At 44.7% G+C, this 19,901-nt stretch overlaps 1 protein-coding gene across 9 annotated transcripts in view; it reads right to left on the bottom strand.

Annotated features, from left to right (window-relative positions):
* Nucleotides 1–19,901, bottom strand: part of EBF1 (EBF transcription factor 1) — a 286,258-nt gene that overhangs the window by 252,193 nt on the left and 14,164 nt on the right. For all 9 annotated transcript variants that reach the window (XM_049829285.1, XM_049829290.1, XM_049829287.1 and 6 more), the window contains 2 exons: nucleotides 17,569–17,642; nucleotides 10,359–10,427 (listed from right to left, as the gene is read on the bottom strand). In XM_049829285.1, coding sequence (XP_049685242.1) covers nucleotides 10,359–10,427; nucleotides 17,569–17,642 — 143 coding nt within the window. The remainder of the gene's footprint in view (nucleotides 1–10,358; nucleotides 10,428–17,568; nucleotides 17,643–19,901) is intronic.

Below are 19,901 nucleotides of genomic sequence, written 5' to 3'. Positions count from 1 at the left end.
AACAAGTTTTACAGAGCTGCTTTTAGCAGATAAACCCCAGCTTAAGAAACAAATTCTGCCCTAGACCCCAGAAGAGTTGAGGATTACACAGGGAACTCCTTTGTAAGGCAGCAGGACTCACTTATTTTTCTTTAAGAAGGGCCAAATCCTGATCCTAGCTGTGGCAGAGCTATCACAAAACACGTGCGGGTCCCTTCCTTCTCCTGCCTGCATAACCCCCAGCGAGACGTGCCATGGGATGTGCTCCTGCCTGCAGCTGAATCCCAGCTCGTGCGGGACCGTGCAAGCGCTGCAGAGGCGCATGGAGCAGACTGGAGGAGATGCTACCATCAGATCTTAATAGCTCTGAGTGTGGCTAATTTTCTTCTTTTAGAGCAAAGAACTTTATAATGAATACAGAACACATTTCTTCTCTCCTTGTGTCATCCTTCTACAAAATTTGAACTAGGTAAAGTGGTTTTTAACATCCACTTATCAAAGTGACTTAACATCTGGGAAGTCAGCCAATGGTTATGTAGTGATGCAGATGCCAAAAAATCCAACTGAAAGATTATATTCAGGGAGATTACAGAGAAGACCTGACTCAACTGGGTGGAAGCGGATGGTTATCCTGGTCAGGAAAGCCTGAGAGTCTCCCTACAAAATCATACAGAAAATTAAGGAAAATGATTATGTTTTAAACAGCTTCCTTTTAACCCATTGTAGACACTGGCTGCATCCTGTACCAATAACTTTGTCCAAAGGCAATTTTAGGATTCAACAGATGAACAGTTTGGCAAAGTCCAAAAGAAGATGAACAGAAAATGATTTTCTGTCTCTGACAGTCATCGAGACAACACTAACAAGAAGGTGATCTTTTTTTTTTATTGCTAGACACTCACAGTGGGATATCAGTTCTTCCTAACATTTACTTTATATAAAATTTATCCTTTCCAGTGTCACAATCATGTCACTTCGGGGTGTGGGGGTGTTTGTTTTTTTGTTTTTGTTTTTTTTTTAATTAATCTTTGAAAAAATGACCTAAACACTCAGCTAATTGAATGATGCGATTAGCTGAAACAGTTTACAACTCTGATTAGAAAGTCAAGGTGAGAGGAGAGCTGAGAAAATCCAAGCGTACAGCAAGCCTTTAGGACGCTGGCACTATGTCACTGTAGCATCGCCCTTTTTTTTAACCCCATTTTTCATCTCTTTCTAGCCCGGCGTGGCACTGGAAGAGTTAAAGAAAACAATAAAAGAACAACTGAGTGTACAGGGTAGGATTTACCGGCATTTACTTTTAATCTATGGTCCTTTGCTCTGTGGCTTATCAGCCCTATGTCAGCCCTTTTTCCTCCTTTATATTTCATGAGGGGACCCACATGCTGGTACTGAGAGACAGAGCCCAAGTGTCTGTAAGCTTTTTGTCAGGTAAAAAGAGAAGAAAAAGGAAAGGAACAAGAGGAAAAGCAAAGCTAAGAGGCATCTATTAGATGTCACTAGGCTTTTGTATTCATGTCAATGATTCAGGATTAGAGTATTTGAAATAATCTTATTGAGAGAACTCAAAAGCCCCACAGAGGGAAAGCCTGCTCGGTAGCATATGGCAGAGCAGCGGACAATATCTTATTAAGGATGTGTTAGCTAACACCATTACTTTTTATATTACATTACTGAACTATTGTGCCTCAGCCGGTTAGCGAGATGGCATAGTTGTGGAATGCCATTTTGGACGTTTCCGCGTTGTTACAAAACCGGAGAGATTTGGCCGGGCGTCCACTGTCACCGGCGGGGGGTGACAGTGGCGATGCTGCTCCCTCGCCCCCCCGGACCACTGGGAAGGGCAACCCGCCCTTCTCTGGCAAAGGGGGAAACCACGTCCCCAAGCCTACTGGTGCCCGCTCTGCTCTCACCGTGTGTGACGCCATCCGGTGCCCCCCTGCCCTTCCCCACCTCGCTCCCCCCCAAATTCGGGTCACAGCCTTTCAGGTCTGGCCGGCTGAAAAACAGGGGGTGCAGAGGGCAGCTTCTGCTATATCTCCAGCAAAAAATCCCAAAGTGTTGCCAAACTCGGCTTCTTGTCAGATGAAGGGAATTTAATTTTGTTATAGTGAATGCTGTTAGTCTAAAAATCTTTCTTTGCTCTTGGACAAAAGCTTGTAATTGGAGAAATAGCTCTCTTTAAAGTTATCTTCATCTGCCTACACCTTTAGAGGCAGCAAGAAACCAAAGACAAAACAGTACTGTTCATAGCGTTTCAATGATTGCAGTGAAAGGCTCTATATCTGGGTCACCTTAATACTGTCCGGTATATAATTTGAAATAAAGCCTTTTAATAACTCATTTCATATAATTCACATATTAACAGCACCAGAAAATTTGTTTTCATGTTTCCTATTCCCAAACACTATTTTTAAAAAGCGGGTAGAAAATTATTCGTTCCACTTTAAAAAAACTTCTAAAATACTGTCCTTAGCAAAAAAAGTAAACACTCATTTGATACAGTAATATATTCTGATCACAAACTACCTATGCAAAGTTGCTAATGTGACACACTGGGAACTTTGTACGGCCTTTCTGTACTTTTCCAGAACTGTTACAGAAAAAAAAACCCATGATGCTACAGGGAAAGAGAAAAATTCATACCAGTATTTACCACCACTACTACAGAGACTTGCTGCTCTCCAAGGACAGCGTTAAATCCATTTCTAGAAAGTTATCTCAGTCGTGATTTACACAGAAACCTACAATTGTTTCTTACTCTCTTTTAACTTTATTAGTTAGATATTGTATTAAAATTAAACACTTCCAGCAGGCAGAAGTGGATTTGAATTTAGCGTAGTTATTTTTGTAGATGTGGCCAATTACTTATGAGAATACATTTCGGTGGCTAGAACATGCAAACATTTATGACTACTCACAGGAAGAAAACAACTCATACACCTCAGCTTCTGCAGAATAAGGCTTGGGTTATGGTTTTACCCAATAAACGCTGGGATAGAGCTAAGATACATTTTTCATGTTCAGAATAATTTTAGCTAATCTGCATTAAAACTGAGGATGATCTTAGCAAATACATTTTCCTATTGCTCTTATTCATGTGTGCATTCCCACTGCGACAGCAAATATGGAAATAAATCAGGTGTTAAGATGGGACAGGAAATTTATCCACACCAGAAACTGTGTGTACATATATATGCATATGAGAAAAAGCCAGTATTTTTTCCCAAACAAAATCCTCACTCTTGAGACCGAGAAGAGCTGGCACTGAGCTGCGTGGAGCCGGGTAGCCCGCTGCGCCGAGCAGACCCTCCCTGCTGCAGGACATGCTTTGAAGTAGGAGTTCGTATTAAGAAATCGATAGGTATGAATAACACATTTGAAGTTTTGTGACCAGAAACAAAGGGACAGATCACCCTGCCAGGCCCTGGGATCCTCTTGGGACCAGCCTGGCGCACTTGGAGCTTTCCTGATGCTGCAGGAGGTCACTGCACCGAGGCAGCCAAATTTTTAAAGCACCTCTATCCTCGGATGCCCAAATCCTGCCATCTGAAGGGAGCAGCGGAGTAATCCACGAGGTCTCAGTCGGACCTCAGGGTCCTCCTCTGCACAGTCACACAGGGTCTTCAGGATGGACTTCAAGGACTTAGAGAAACCAGTGCAGTCTCTTAAAATTGTTAACCCTTGCTGACCAAGACTGAGATTTTCAGAAAGAGCCCAAGGGATTTACAGACCCGACAGCAGCCGCAGCTCTGAAAGCCGTAGGCGCAGAGCTGCTCAGCCCAGGCTCACCAGCCACCCAGGGCAGAGCAGAGCTATATGGACACAGACGTGCTGACCTTGGCGTCTCGGGGCAGCAGGTCCAGCACATCCCACGTGTGCGTGCAAGTCACTTTTCGGGACTGACAGCACAACTGGCCAAGCCCCAAAGGGCTGTGGGTGAGCACTAAAGATGATAGTCAAATGCCAAAAGCAATAGAGTAGACTGGTCTTCAGTTTCCCTCATCCCCGGGACATTTATACAAGCCTGTTTTTTCACTTCCCGTAGAAAAATCTCAATTTCAATTTTCCAACTGCATCAGGACAACCACTTCTCTTCAGGAATGGGATAATCTACCTACCTAGAGACTACGCAGCATTTAGTACAATAAGCCTTCTCTGCGATTGGAACCTCTGTTATACCACCATGATATTAAATAGTAATAATCAGGCATAAGATCACAGTGAAATAAAGCCCAAAACACTAGCTGCAGATTCAAAAGGCATCACTGAGAGAAGCAAGTACCTATTAGAGTAGTGTGAAATGTTTGCAGTGAAACCCAAAACCACATAAAACTTGCCTGGTTTGGGGTTTTATAACAAACTGAAAACTCAGAACAGGTTTGCTGAGAAAATCACAAACCTCCTGAGTGAAGCCGAGACCAAATTAAGGTTTTGCATAACAGTTTTGAAATTATACAAAAATTCTTATACTTGGAGGCGAGAGAAATCAAACAAGCAATAAGCAGAAGCTGGTTTGACCCTGACCAAGTTCACTAAACCCCAAGAACAAAATAAATGATTCTTGAAGCAGCAGAGATATGTGCCAACCCCAGTAGGCTGAAACCAAGAGATGTCTGCAAGAATCCTTGCAAACTTACCCCCAGCTCTAGCGATTTCATCACCAGAAAGAGGACTGACACCACATGCATGAGGAGTGCTGGTAGAGGGGCAAGCATTTATGTCTGAATCTCTGTGTGAGAAGCATCTACTGATCAGAGTCTCCCATTTATCTCGCAACAGCTCAAAATGCCTTTGGTTGCCTAAGCCATGTGGGAAATGTTTGGGGTAATGCTTCTCAGCTGCATCAATCACAAGCAAATCCTTGAGGATGTGTGTCTCAGTCCCTCCCCTCTCAGAAATCTATGGGTTCACAGGCTCGGGGAGCTCACATGAAACGCTCAAGGCCAACTTCTGCCCATCTGAACACGCTGCTGAGAGGCCCAGAGGGTTTAGGCAGCACAGCCTTAAAAGACAGCCTGGGAGACATCTCTGTGCAGCGCTGAGGGTCGTCCTCTGCCGCTCAGTTTCTGCTCCGCGGACTCCCTCCCTGCTGGATCAATAGCTCCCATCTGGCTCTGGAAGGGGCACAGCAACGAGGCGGGCACTTTCCAGTACGAGGTTCAAGAGAACGGCCAAATATTCAGGCCTCGGCGCATTTCTCACCTATGTCTTGAGATCTCTCGGGGCACGTCTGCATGCAAAACCCACCCAAGGACCCAGGCCGGAGGGGACCCGCAGCCTCCTGCAGCCCCGTCCCCAGGGTGGGCAAGGGGGCAGCAGGACACCAGCACACGCGCCTTCCTCTGCCCCCACGCAGCCCGGTGCAGGTACCGCATCTGGCTGGGGGGGGAACCAAGGATACGACCAGGACAGGGCAGGAGCCGGGACTTCTGCAAAGGGGCCACTGCCAAAGTGCCTGGCATCTTCTGCCACTGTGCTGTGACACCAGTGCTACGACAAGCCCGTGTCCCTGTAGTCTGGCTGGGGATCAGCTGCGGCGCTGATCCCATCACCTGCAGCAAAGCAATCCTCGGCAGCTCCCTCCCAAAGAAAACCCACCTCATCCTCTTGGCGGCATCTCTCCCGAAGCTGGCCTGCTCTGCCAGCCTGCCTGCATCTCCATCACCCTCCCTCTGGGCATGGAAAGCTACTGCAAAATGCATTAATCGCCACATCTGCCTGACAAGTATATTTGTGGGGAGGATGCAGTGAGTGCGATACAGTCCTCTGTGTCATTTTTCCACCTGCCTGGTATTTAGGATGAAAAGATGATCAGGCCCGTAAAATACAATCCACTACGTGATGACTTGTAAAGCGGTAAAATGGAGACATTGAAAGTCATTCACGCCTCTTTTCATGTCATTGCATGGTGAAATCCTACCCACAAACATAAAATTTTTCAGGTTAAAGGCTGAAAGATTTCAAAAACATATGTAGGTAAGTTGGCTCCCTCCGTAGCCGTGGCAGCTGGGTGTGCTGGGAACGGATTACAGAGAGCGCGGCCGAGCATCCCGTACAGCAGGTGTTGAAAGCACACAGGCCTTTCAAACACCGGTAGCAGGTTGTGCATTAAAATGTACCTTGGTGCCATCTGATAATAAAGCGTAAAAAAATTTTACAGCTTCCAATCCATGAGCCGCCACCCCTGCTCCATGGACAAGAGCTCTGATTGTACTGGAAATGCGTGAGCCGCCCCTTCAAAGCCAGAGGGAGCCTCATGCCTCAGAAACTGCATCCGAAGCAGCACATGAAGAACTTCAGTATATTGCCAGACAAGGGCCAGAAGAGACCCTGGCCATCCCCGGGCTGACTTTGCCACCTAAGGGCACACAGCTCCAGCACAAAGCCTGTTGACTTACGGCGCAATTGAAGTTTATCTATCCAAAAGATAGAGGGTGGCAAGATTTCTTAAGTAGGTCTCATCTGTATTGGTAAATCTCAGCAAAGCCGATTTCAGGTCACTGTCATGAGCCTGCTCAAGTTCTCTGGGAAGAAGCAAGATTTGGGATGAACCAGCAACTGCCAAGCAGGCTGTTTTCAGCCCTTTTTCCATGCAGTGGCACAAGCTGGAGGTATATGGTATAGATCCCAAATGCTGAGATCTTTCTGCTGCTATATTTGGGGTTGCAGTGGTTATTCCTATTTTATCAGTCAGTAGGACTCCTGGTTACTGGATGCAGCCATAAAAGGGAAAGAAGCCCCAGCAGGCATGGGTAACACCATTAAATATTGGTCCTGACAATGGTAAATGGGGTTTAAAAGTTTGGAACAGAGTGCCGAGAGAGGAGCCTCCTCCCTGAACCAAGGAATAATATAAAGCCCCACTTTCTCCCCTATGTGACTTTTGTCATTATCATCTTTTCTGATTCTTACAAAGCAAACCTAATTAGGAAGCGCTCTCATTAGTCTTCCAGAAAAATTAGCACAGCTTATGCTAATTACTCCTGTAAAATTTAATAAACTCGTTGAAATGGGAATAGTCTAATGAGGTTTTATTTATTGAACTAAGATAACTGTAAGGAAAAAGGTTAGGACACCAGGATATCCAGAGTGGTAATAAAACCACAATTTATTCGATTTCTTCACAAGAATTTTATTGCAAACCTTTTAAATTCAAATATGAGTTACAATTTGAAAGTTAAATCAATCTAGAGTTTAATTTAATAACAGGAAGTGCTCTGTGTTTTCTTAAAGTGTGATTACAATACAGCCCTGCCACTGCACTTGTAGGAGGAATTGTGCATTTGTATTGTGACAATAATACCCCTTTTAAAATGAGTTCCTGTTCATCAGATCTTCATCTCGACACATGTAACTGGATTAGTGATAAAATATACAGGCTACGCTAAGAAGATGATTCAGACACACACAAGTTTCCAAGAAAATTCCTTGAAATGACTGCTCTGTAAGCATAATAGATTTATTTTGTTCTCCAAAGAAAATTCAGATCACTATACGAGTATAAATTTCTTTAGGTCCCTTTCACTGCTGTATCTGCTGATACTATAACAGAGCAAGGTATAAAGCAATTTTATAAAGTCATATCCTGTTCCAAACACAAGTACGGGCTTTTTTTAAATCCCATATTTTGATTAAATAAAAATCTACAATTTACTTTTCATATGCATCTAGGGTTTGAAAAAGAACACAACACATGTAACTTTGAAGTTGTCAAAGAGCCTCTTCGCCAAGTTCACTAAACCACCACAAAGAGGGAGCTCGCTCTATCCCAAGTTCCTCTAGCCTCATCAAAGAGGATTAATCAATCCAAAAGAGTATTCCAGCATGTAAGAAGAGGATAGCATTTCCATGTAAGTACATATGTCAAAAATCCCATGGATAGATTCTATGTTAAATTCTATGTTAGGTCAGAGTCTGTGGATTCGCAGGATTTGACGCAAGAGTTAGATTAAATCCATAGGCAAGACTTTATCAGAGCGTAAGGCATGTGGGAGTGCTTTAGCCCAAATGGTAAATGAATTCTCTAAGCTCACATGCAAATAAAAATAGCTAAATATGGGTTTGCATATCAATTGACATAATAGTTAAAAATTGCGTGCATGGAGAAGTGACAATGGAGTACAACTAAACACATGTTCTGACTTGTGCAGGCATTTTAATGTTAGAACAATTTTAAAGGACTCGTTTCAAGGTAAAAAGGCTCCATATAGATCACTTCATCCTTTCCAAACCAAAAGGGGGGAAAAAAATGAATAGGATAAATGTCACAAGAAACATCACTAAAGCCACTAACTGTATAAAGCACATACTTATTTGGCCTAAATTGTTTGAACTAGTCCCGGCCAAGAAAAGGTTTTAAGTACCCTACTGGGACAGATGCGAAGCGGCAACAATAGAAGCCACACTAATGCAATCCAGGTAACACAATCCTGTTTCAAAAACACGGGGAGGGCTAATTACAGTACTGCTGAGTCAAATTTCTTATACCATTGCAACCCACAGGAGCAGGTCAAAATCAAATGTTATTCAAACCACAGTCATATCAACCTTCTGTATCAAAGTCACAATTTAAAACCAAGTGAAGAACTTAAAAGCTTAACCCATTCACAAGCCAAGCGTGATTCAGTACGGGTGGTGAGCTAGGGTTTCTACTATCCTCTTTACATTATGTTTAGCTTGCATTTTAAAAATAATCTTCCGAATTGGTACCTTTTGCATCAATTTATGTAAAGACTGATAAATTGATCGCTGCTGGGAAGCTGAATCTGGGGTTTTCATGTAACTGTTTTCCTCATTTTGCAGGAAGCATGCAACAGACAGCATCTCTGGCTTTCATAATTTAAAATGATTTGCAACTAGCAGTTTTGCATACTAGATAGTTAAACAAAATATTTCTGTAAACCTGCCATTAGCATCTTAACATCTCACTTTCCAGTACAATGAAAAATTCATGTGAATTTTGTAGCTTTCATGTTGCTCAAAATGCCACTCTAACACCATGTTTATAGTGTTCGACTCCGCAGCATGCTTATAAAACACATCTCTCTACAGATTTCACTGTGGGGGTTTTTCCCCCCCACTTTCCGTGGTACTACCTAATGCTCACAGAAAATGAAAATATGCCTAGTTAAAATAGATAGAGATGTCTTCTGAGATCCAAACATTCTCAGGATTACTTATTATAGCTAATCAAAACATCTGCTATAAGCTTCCAATATATGCACTTTCTTACCAAATTCAAACAAGAACTGTAAGTCAGGGGGGTTGGAGGAGCACAATGCCAGGCAAGGCTCTGCCATAGCCCTGGACCGCTCGCTGCGTGTGGCACCCAACACATCAAACCCTCTTCACCTTCTTTCGTAAAATGGATGCACTGGCACGGAAGATACTTTCAACTTAATACAGCAAACATTAACCCAGACAATAACGCAAGGAGGAGCACGCTATTCTATGCTCTCGCCCCTAGATGTATAGGTAGTCTCCCGTCAGGGTCCCTCTATTCACAGATTAGTGCAGGGGTATTGCTTTCCCCAGCTGACGACAGACACTTTCAGTACTTCATGGCCATTTAACTCTTCTAGAGCAATGCTGCATAATAACCTGGTTATCGCACGCGGCTTCGTACAATGAGTTTGGACAATTAAAATGTAAAATTGACTCTTTGGCTACCATTTTGCATAATTTGCAAGCACAGAAACTACGCGTGGCTCAGAACAACTAAAATAGATGTATTGTACTACAATGATTTACTCGGTGATGTCAGATTAGCAATATGGATCTGTTTAAAAACACAATAATTAAGACAGGCAAAAATGAATTAATCAACTGACAATACAGTCAAAATAGTATTCCAACCAAAGAAAATAAGAGGAGGAAAAAAATCTTACTTTGCAGATCTATTTTTTTAACTGTTTTTATGCATAAATAAAAACCTTAAAATGTAGATGGATTGCATCCAACAGAACTACTGTAGCTAAAAGTGATAATGATTCAAACATTTTTCAAATAAAAGTTAAATATTTATAAGCACCCAACCACATTTCATAAATCACGAACTATTATTATTTTATTCCTGAAGCTTCCCTGGCACAGCATGTGAATTGAGCCACAGAAAGTCAGAAAGAAAAATCTCCTCTTTATGCACATGAATCAGTTACAAGAACCGGAGCCCTCCAAAGAGCAGGTCGCTCCGTTATCCTCCATATGGCCCTTCCATGGCAATCGCAATTGCAAAGCACAACTAATTCAGTATCAAAAACAAAATTTCATCCGTATATACTCCTAATTCTTCCCCATTAGCAACACAGGGCAGGTGTTTCATTATAATGAGGAGGGGGAGAAGAAAAAAAATGGAAGGAAACAATAGCAGTCCTTACCTGTCAATTATCACTGGATCTGATGGAGTCTCATTTCTGTTTCCACAGCTTTTCTTGTCACAACAGCGGCTACAGAGCAAAAGTGAAAGGATTTAGTGCGACCATTACACTGTAAAATCATCATTACGAACATGGTAGGTTCAAATTGCCGGCTAGAGTTACCGCTCGGTCCCTGCCTGGAAATCAGTCAAATGTAGTGGGTCACATATGGGTTAATTACTATGTTTAACTTCTTGCACAGCTGGTTAGCAACAGAAAATATAAAAAGAGAGGGGGTTTGCCCCTTTCACAAATAATAATTCAAGGATCGCCCGAAACGGGGAGACCTGCCTATTTGTAGCCTCTTTTCCGTAGGGTTTAACAGTTGTCCCACATACGCTCGCACGCAAAATAAGGCAGCCTTTTCCCCACTGAGCCTGGTTTTTACATTTGCTTAATGCTTATGTTAGACATCCACAAGATATTCCTGCGTCTACACAGAGCCAAACTCCCAGCTACCAGGAAAACCTCCCCCCGAAATCTGAAAGCACAATTATTCTCCCTCTAAGAAACGCTGTTGTTAATGGGGGAGCTAAAATGCAAGCGCCATCGGCAGCGGCTTTTTTTATGCTCGAGCGTGCCTGTTTCCCCAAGTTTCCTGAGCGTGTTAATGATCACTAATGCCACAGAGAGCACAGCTCCGGCGGCTGGTGCCCTGCATCAGGTCAGATACAAAGCAGGCATGTGAAATATAAGCTCCGTCTCCTAAAGCACTGCTCCATCGCTGACCTCGAGGCTGGGATTCTTTTGAACTAAGGTGGCTCATTGTTTCCTAAGAGGAGTTAAATTGTTGTTTGTGATGATTCCTTGTCAGGGGTTATTGTCCATTAGGAGCCATAAATATATTGCAGGTAAGCTCACAGGCAATACAGATGTTTCTGCGCAGGGTGGGAATCCCTCCTGGTGCATCTAGAGCTGCGGCTGAGCGACGTGGGGGCTGCCCTGCTCTCCCCAGCAGCTCGTCTAAACCCAGGAGACCAAATCACAGCTTACACAGGTGAGCAAAGCCGCAGACTTTCACCCACCTGCCCGCCCCAGGGAAGAAACACCCATCTAGCAAGGAAAGCACCTGTTTGTTGACATCCCTTAACAGAAGATCCCCCGCCGAAGTCCAGGCTCCAAGGAATTAAAAAAAAAAGTAAAATAAATCAAGACTCTCCTGGTCTTCCCAAGCCCTCCTTTGTCCCCAGGGACCTGCTGGATGAAGCCTGGGCAGCTGCTGTGGGGTGAGGGCTGCAGGGACCCCATCCCATGGTGGCACCAAGTGACAGGCGGGGACGACCACCCCGATTCCTCTCCCTGGCCAGACCTGAGTGCATCTTTCTCTTCAATAAACTTTCTGGTAAACCTCAACCGCATGCAACCAAATCTTTGGAAACCACCGAGCTTGTTCCAAATGGCATCCCGGGGACCTGCGCATCGCCCTTATTTCAGCAGCCGGCTTTGGGCGGCTGGCAGGGGCGACCGCTGCTCGTGCTCCCGCTCCGATGAACTATTTTCTTTTCCCCAGAAGGTGGAAGAACATCAGGGCAGGAAGACGCCCTCAGAAGTGCCACACTATATAAATAGCCCTGTTGGGAGTATGACAAAGGTTCTCTTGTGTTGCTGAACAATAGAGTGAATAATATACAGTTACCCACCAAGATTAGCAATAAAGCAACTAACCACACTAAAGATAACAAAAAAAGGGGGCCTTTTACAAAAACAGCCTGTTTAAACATGGTTTAAAAAAAAAAAAAAAAAAATTTGTTTTCAAAGAGAGGAAAATACATAATTCTTTTCACCGCAAAAAGCTTCAAGGCAACTATTCAGGGCTGAAACTTTTCACAGTTAACACATGTGCGGTATCTTCATTTCGGTGGAAGTTACATTGTTTGGGATTGCCAAAAAAAACTGCTTAATTTTACAGCACAATACCACAATTGATCCACCAGAAAATGCAAGAGCCTTGGCACCCAGAAAGTATTAAAATTTAGGAAAGCATAAAATATGCTGTAGGTAAATAGTCATGTGGACGTTCGGGGGGCTTTTTTGCCTATAAAAGGACTTGTCATTGGAGTGCAGCTAGAATGTGTGGGGTGAGAAAATTTACCCACAAACAAGGCAATAAAAACTGCTAATCATTTTTAAATGATTAAAATGTAATTAGAAACAGAGTTGGCACAAGTTAAGACAATGCAGTTCTTGTGACTGAAGCGAATCAGGGCTAGTCCTGACGTTCTCACAGCAGACTGGAGGGACAGAAATTGCCACACTTACTCAGGCGAGCAAAGGTTCCCAGGCTCCCAACCCGAGATGGGCAGATACCACCATCCACGCACCACCAGGCTCGGAGGCCGGCACCTTCCCGGGGTTCCAACCCAGCGGGAGAGGCGGCCGCGGGGGCCCGGAGATGGGGACGCCTCGGTGTCACCTCCTGCCGCCAGCGGGACGGAGACAGGCGCTGGCCGACGGGGACAACCAGGCTTCGGGAACGGGGGAAACGCCGCGTTGCTCGTCGGGTGACCCCCTTGTTTGGATAGGGCTTCCCAAGAGTGCACCCCGATAGTCCCGAGTAATACCAAGAGACCTCACTCCTTGCACGGCGATTTGAGGGTGATGGGGAAGGGGTGCATGGCTGGCACATCCCGCCGTCTGGTGCCTCTGTGGCATGAGAGGAGGCCCTGAACGCTCTTTCATGTTCTAGGTAATTTTTTTTTTTTTAAACCTCAGCTTGCCTTCTGCAATTCTTTCCCCCCAACAGCAGGATCCAAGGCCTTACCTACCCCGGTTTTTCTATGCAGAGAATTAAAACGTCACGCAAACCCTGAATTTAAGAGCTGGTCACGTGGCACGAGAAGTGCTTTTAATTCCACTTGCCTCGAAAGCTTTGGCTTTTAGTGCCTATTTAACACTTGGGAATAAGTTCCTAAATATTCTGCACCCTTTCTCCTTCCCCTGAAGGAATTTAAAAATTCCCAGGAGCTTCTCTAAGTCACCCAGAAACCCTCCAGCTCCCAGTAAGGCTCTGTGAAAGCGCAGGGAGAGGTGCCAAGTGCCAGCTCCTTGCAGCCAGGAGGGAAAGGACTTGTCCTCGCTCTTCCCCCACGACACCTCTCCCCAAGTTGGGCAAGGAGCCACAGCTCAGGCGCAACACCACGTTGGCCCACAGAAAAAAACCCTAGAAAAAATTGATTTTTTTTGGAGCGTTTGCTTGTTTTGAAAACAAGTAGTCCTTGATAGTAATGCGGCCTCTTGCCATCGCAACCTCCTCCAGCTCCCGCACCTCATCTCTGCCCACCCCAGGCTTCCCCCCCTCCCGTTGCCCGACACCATCCCCACCCTGCCCCTTCGCAGCCCTCCCCGTCCCCTGGCCACCACCACTCCCAGCTTTTGTTGCTGCCTTTGTCCTCACCCCAACCCTCTGGGGACCTGCTGCCCTCCTGCCGTCTTGCTCCATACCTTCCTCCTCCTCTTCCCTTCCCTGTGCTGGAGCATCTCTACCCCGCGCTGCCCGGGCGCGCAGGAGACGGCCTCCTCGCCCCAGCGGCCTCCTCGCCCCAGCGGACTCCTCGCCCCGATGTCTGGCACCCCCAAATCCTCCCGTTCCCACCCTGGCGTGGCAGCCAGGAGCATCGCTCGCGAGAGGAGCCCTGCTTTGTGTATCTGCGCGCTCGGGCGTTCTGCGGGGACAATGAACAATGAGAAATTACGGGGCGATGGCACGTGGCCAGCGCAAATGCGACTTTCCGATCATTTAGCTGCCAGGCTCTAACAAGTCGTTAGCGAGTCCGTGTGGGAGAGATTTTGCAGAAGCTCCCAGCGAGGTGGGTTTCATCCCGCAGACGATGCGGTTGGGACAACCCCTGCCCCAAACAGGCTCCTCGCCCCCAAGCATGGAGGTACGGGAGCTTCTCGCCAAAACAGCTGTAAGATTTTATTTTACACAGACAAAAACCATATTTTACTCCAACCTCATTCTCAGAAATCACTGAACCATTTTAGCTGAAACTTTCCAAAGAAAGTCAGCCTGAGGCTGACACCCTGCAAAGGACATTTCAGCCAGAACAGTTTAAGTTTGGCAAAGCTGTAAGCCACTGAAGGTTTCATAATGGAAATTGTTGAGGCAATATTAACTATAGATGTCCCTCCCCATGCTGCCTACAATACTAATAAATTCCACTGAGGCTGTGAATTCTCCCCAGCTATTAACATTTTCGCCAACAGTGTAGATTTTTATATTTGACAAAACACAATGAAATCCTTTGAAATAAACAGCCACCTGAAGCAAACCGCAGCCCCGCTTTCCTACCACAACCAGGACCCTCCTATACATTTGAATTCTTTGTCTTATCCGTGCCATAGTTGTAGTATACTATAAATACCCAGCTTTGTCACATAAATGCAAAGTTTTATTGTGCAGTTAGCCTTGATAGAAAGCACTGCTGAAAGTTGTTTAGAAATTAAATATCTAAAACAAGCTATTTTAAAATACAGAGCCCTCACTATTTCATGTCTGAAATGAAGAAATTTCATCTTAGGGAGAGCAAGCTGTCTTTCACACCATATGGCTAATGGTAGTGCATAGCAATTAGCTGGGCTGATTAATGGGGAACAGACTCTAATTTTATGCTTATAATTGAGGCTGCATTTGCACCCCTGGTGCAAATTCAGCACATCCCAACTTCCACTTACAACAGGCAAGAAATCAAGAGAAACAGAATGGTGTGGAGAGAGGGTTTTTTTTCCCCCCTTCTAGACCCCTAAAGAGCATCAGATTTGCAATTTAAAAGAGTGTTAGCAGCACAATAGATGACAGATTTGTGCAATAGGGTCAAGCGGCCTGGTAAACAAACAGCACCCTCTTACACATGTACAGGCAGAAAAGGAAACGGGTAATATCTAATATGAGCCCTAAGAAATTTGAATATGTCTCCTCCACCCCGTCAGGCACACAACATCTGCCTACTATGGGCAGATATGGGCAGATTTTTTTTTTATTATTTTTTTTTTTGCTACCCCTCTACCTTACGGTTATGAAACACAAAGCAAGGACTAGCAGTAAACAAATAGAAGGAGAAGAATAAAGCTCCTGATCCAGTGAATTTTAAGAACAAAGAAAGTGTAAAGTGCTTTAATAAAGGGAAAGACTGCACATCTTTCCACATTCCCAGAACAGAAATAATTTTGTCTCAGTCAAAGTATATTGAACGGCCATAAATCTTTGACGCAGGTGTTTGATCTTCTGGTTAAAACTCAGCCCTCTCTATAAAGTTTCAATTTACTTCTTACCCTTGATGTTTCTAAAGTATTTGTAAGAAAATTAATGTATTAAAGTGGGTGATTCTTACTCTTGCATGGATGGCTCAATGAGTGGCAGGCAGATGGAATTCCTACTTCAAAACCTTGCCATTTAAGAATCAGGAGAGCACATCTCCCAGGACTAACAGCAGATTCAGAGCCTGACACTGCAGGCACTTGAGCATGTGCTTAATTTTACTCGTGTGAACAGTCCCACTCTTTTACTGGTCTATTACAGGAGAAAAGCAAAGCATGCACTTCAGCCTTATCAGGTCAGGGGCCTCCTTTAATATTTCCATGAATTGTTCCTAGCTAGGTATCTGGTGTGAAAGTGGTGCTAATTGGGCCAATGAATTTTAGGGCAATTATGAGTTTGTCAGCACGACTGGGTTTCCATTTGGAAAGGGAGAAGCGGCCGGGAGTCCTCAGCAAAGCGATGCTGCAGCTCCCAACGGCAGCAGAAGCTCAGGAACCTCTTGGAGATACCCATCTGATCATTCTCGGGCTCTAACGGATTATCTTTGGTTTCCTGGAGGAAGCCAAACCTACTGGATGAAGCAGTCTAGAAAAACAGGACATGAAAACTAAAATCCCCCAAATCCTGCAAGGAAGAATCCATGGGGCTGTGCAGGGTTTCACCCAGGCTGGCAAAGCAAGGAGAGCAGCTCCTTCTCTGCCGGCATCGCGGGGCACTGCCCTCCAGCAGGGTTTTATCAGGGAGGAGCTGCCATGGAGGACAAAACACGCAGATCCCCAAGAATGAAGAAAAAAAAAAAAAAAAAAAAAAAAATCTTTAAAAAAAAAAATCAACCAACAGAGAAGTTTCCATCTGAATATTTTGTCTAAGACTCTCCCCCACCAGGAAACCCTCATCCAAGTTTATTCTCTTAGAAGTGGGTACTAGTTTTTACCCTCAAGTTACTCCTTTTTAGTAAATGTGTTTTGTAAAAGTTACAACGCATGCAATGGCATTTTTACAGTCTTAAAACAACTGATTGTAACAATGAGCTTATGCAAGAACGCCTTGTCTTCCACCAGGCAATTATTTTCTGCCATCGAATAACATGTAACAAATGATTTTTTCAGACATGCAAAAAACACCCACTAACTTTAATGAGACTGCAAGGTCAAGCTCTCCTAGGTGTCGGAGGGGTTTGCGAGAAGATGCTGCCTTCCCTGCGGTAAAAGGGAAGTAGAAGAGGCTTCACCTATTTCAAACAGCCAGAAAAGAGAAGGAAGCAGCTGCAGAAGTACCGTGTTTGGGAAAGAAGATATTTGACTGTCCTGAATTTAAGTGACCAACCCCAGGCAGGCATGTTCAGGGGAAGGGAGCCCAGGGGAGAGCCAAATCTGCACGGGGAAGTTTAAAGAAAATCAACAAGAAGACAACTTTTGGGTGGAGAAGCATCACCTGCTCCGTTCCAGCTGAGCGGGGACCTTGCATGAGCAGCAACCGGGACAAAATAGGCCTCCTAACCTCAAGTCCTAATGCGCACCCAGGGGAAAAAAAAAAAAAGAAAAAGAAAAAAAAAAAAAAGGTACTATTTTGTCATTTTACCGAGGAGGTTTTGTTGGGAATTGGGGCCAGAGACATTTATTGCTAGAAGACTATAATTGATTGTTAATTTTGGTGAGGAGACCTTTTGTGGGCTACGGTGTCTAAATGAAAACCAGTAGCGTTCTGTTAAGAAGAACTCTTTATAAATAATTGAAAACTAGTGTGACGACTGAGACCTTGCTGCTAATTACACACACCGAACTGTGTTATTTTGGGATTGTTTAATGCAAGAAAGATAAATTTAAGTCCGAAAATAGCTGCAGGTTCAACCTAGATTTTGAGAGACACGTTCATCTTCTCATCACTAATTAACTGGAAGCAGGGTATTCTTACCTGCACATTATTTCATGCGTGAGCAGAACTCGGCACATTTCTGGGTTCTTGTCTTGGCCTTCATATACTATCGCCTAGAAACAAAACACATTTTTAGCTGTGCATCAAGTTGAGCTTGGAGAAAATAAAAACGCATCACGGTAACCGAAGGCGCAGCCGGAGTTGCAAGCCAAGTCGCAGGCTAAAGAGACCGCGTCTCCACTGAACCTGCTCCAAGACTTGCAGCTGGAAAACAACACAAGCTGAGTACAGCTAAGTTTCCTCCTCTCCCTTGCACATCTCTCAAGCGGTGTGTAGGATGGATTTTTTTAGTAGTCAAGACAACCACAATTTTCTTTTCAATTCAGAATAAAATATAAACCTAATAGCATTAAAAGAAAGGGGGGGGGAAAAACCCCACAAACCAACAGCAAGGCTTGGCATACTTTTGGTCCTATTCACTAAAAAAAAAAAACAAAAAAAACACACACACAGAAAAGAGAGAGCTCGTGTATTTTTAATTACAAAAGCTGCACAGCCCAGGTATTTTCCTGGTGGCTCCTGAGAAAGTGCCTGGGCCTGATTCTGCCCTTGAACCTCGTGATCGGACCGCTTTCCAGAGAGCAACTCTGGAGTTACAGGGATATAAATAAGTGAGAAGCAGACCCTACCAGATCAGAGGATACCAAAACAAACAGAGGATCAACCAGCTTGAGAAATTTGACTCTGAGATAGCATGGGGAGAACCCTTTAAGTTAAAACTGTGGAAAGACAGTGTATTCGCATTTCAAGAAGAGTCTACGTTTGCAATGCTGCCACCAGCAGAACCGGCGGCACCGGTGAGGGATCGGCATTACACGCTAACTAGGTTAGCGCTCACAGCCCGCTCAGGACAGGGTTTCCATCCGATCAGGACAGAGTTACGTTTTGTAACCACCCCCGGACCCCGGCACCAGCCCCCCAGCAGCAAACCAGGAGTGAAAAGAAGTTGCCTTTGCAACAGCATCTATGATAGCGCTAAGGTTCCTACATCTTTTAGGGTACCGCTCCAGAGCCGGGATGGATGGTTAGACCCCCAGCCTTGGAGGGACGACCAGCCCTGCGTCTGAGCATCAGCTCTACCCTTGACCTCGGTGTGACCCTTTCAGCCTCTAAAATACAGGCTTAAAAAGAAGAAATTGGGGAACCAACTCTTCAGATAAAATGACAGCTGATACAGGTATCCCTAAAGCTAACCATAAAATAGATATTGAAAATAAAAAAACCCAAAAGTATGCTGTATGGATGTGATACATTTCAAAGCGGTCTCATTCCATAAAAGGTAAGTGTGGAAAATACTGAGAAAAAGTAAGTTATCTTAATATAAGATGAAGTAAGATCATATGAACTGCTTTCCCAGTCCTTACAAATACAACCTACCAAGGGTAAAAGTTGTTGTACCTGCAAAGGGGGCACGGATCTTAGGACGCACAAATCTGAAGAAGCATGAGCTGATCTTTAACACCATTTTAATAGTAATATGCAATATTAATATTATGCATTATAAAATGATTTAATGATTCCATAAATAATATCAGGAATGGGGCTTTGTTATCTTCACTAGTTTTAATTTTTTCATTTCGGTTTTGCTACGTGCATTCCCCTAAAACCTGCGAGCTGGGGGGGGGGGGGGGGGGGGGGGTGTTACTGATAAGATAAAACAGAAGCTGCTGGTGTCACTGCAACTAACGGGTACAGCGTTTCACCTGACTTCTGCCCCCTCACTCCCACCAGCGAGGCACAAACCCTGCGAACCCAGCACTCGTATAAAGGGGACACGAAAGTTGTCGCATCCAAATTCCCCACAGCACAGACACCAGCAAATCCCCCTGACCCCAGCTGGGCCCCCACCTCCCTGCTCAGTTTCTTGACGTTCTTCCATCGCAGCACCCAAGAGAGCTACGGACGGGTTGCAAGAAGCCTTGGAAAGTGGCACTGCAGTCATCCCTGTGTTGTTACACCAGGAGGTGGGACAAATTCAGTAGATCCTCATTTCCCTGCATTAAAGGGGGAAATCGGGGAAAGCTTCTTCCAGCCAAAACCAGGGAATCAAAGGAACCGGCTGACACCTGATGGGGTCGGTCAGCGGGGACATTGCAAAGACTCCGGAAAACCCCAGATCAGATTCCACCTGGTAGTAGGACAGGCCAGGCAAGGGGGACGCTCCCAGCACTTTTTGGACTTAATCAATAATTAAATTCCAATCTGCCTCTGAGAGTGCAGAGCATGGGGGTAAAAGAGCAGATCTACCCCTGAGGCCTTTAACGGGGACAAACCCCTCCGGTCCCCGTCCACCTCCGGACAATCGCAGCGTG

Source organism: Accipiter gentilis, chromosome 26, assembly GCF_929443795.1.
Source record: "Accipiter gentilis chromosome 26, bAccGen1.1, whole genome shotgun sequence".
In the NCBI taxonomy this organism is placed as follows: domain Eukaryota; kingdom Metazoa; phylum Chordata; class Aves; order Accipitriformes; family Accipitridae; genus Astur; species Astur gentilis.
The sequence above is the reverse complement of the archived record's forward strand: the minus strand, read 5'-3'. Positions and strand labels throughout refer to the sequence as shown.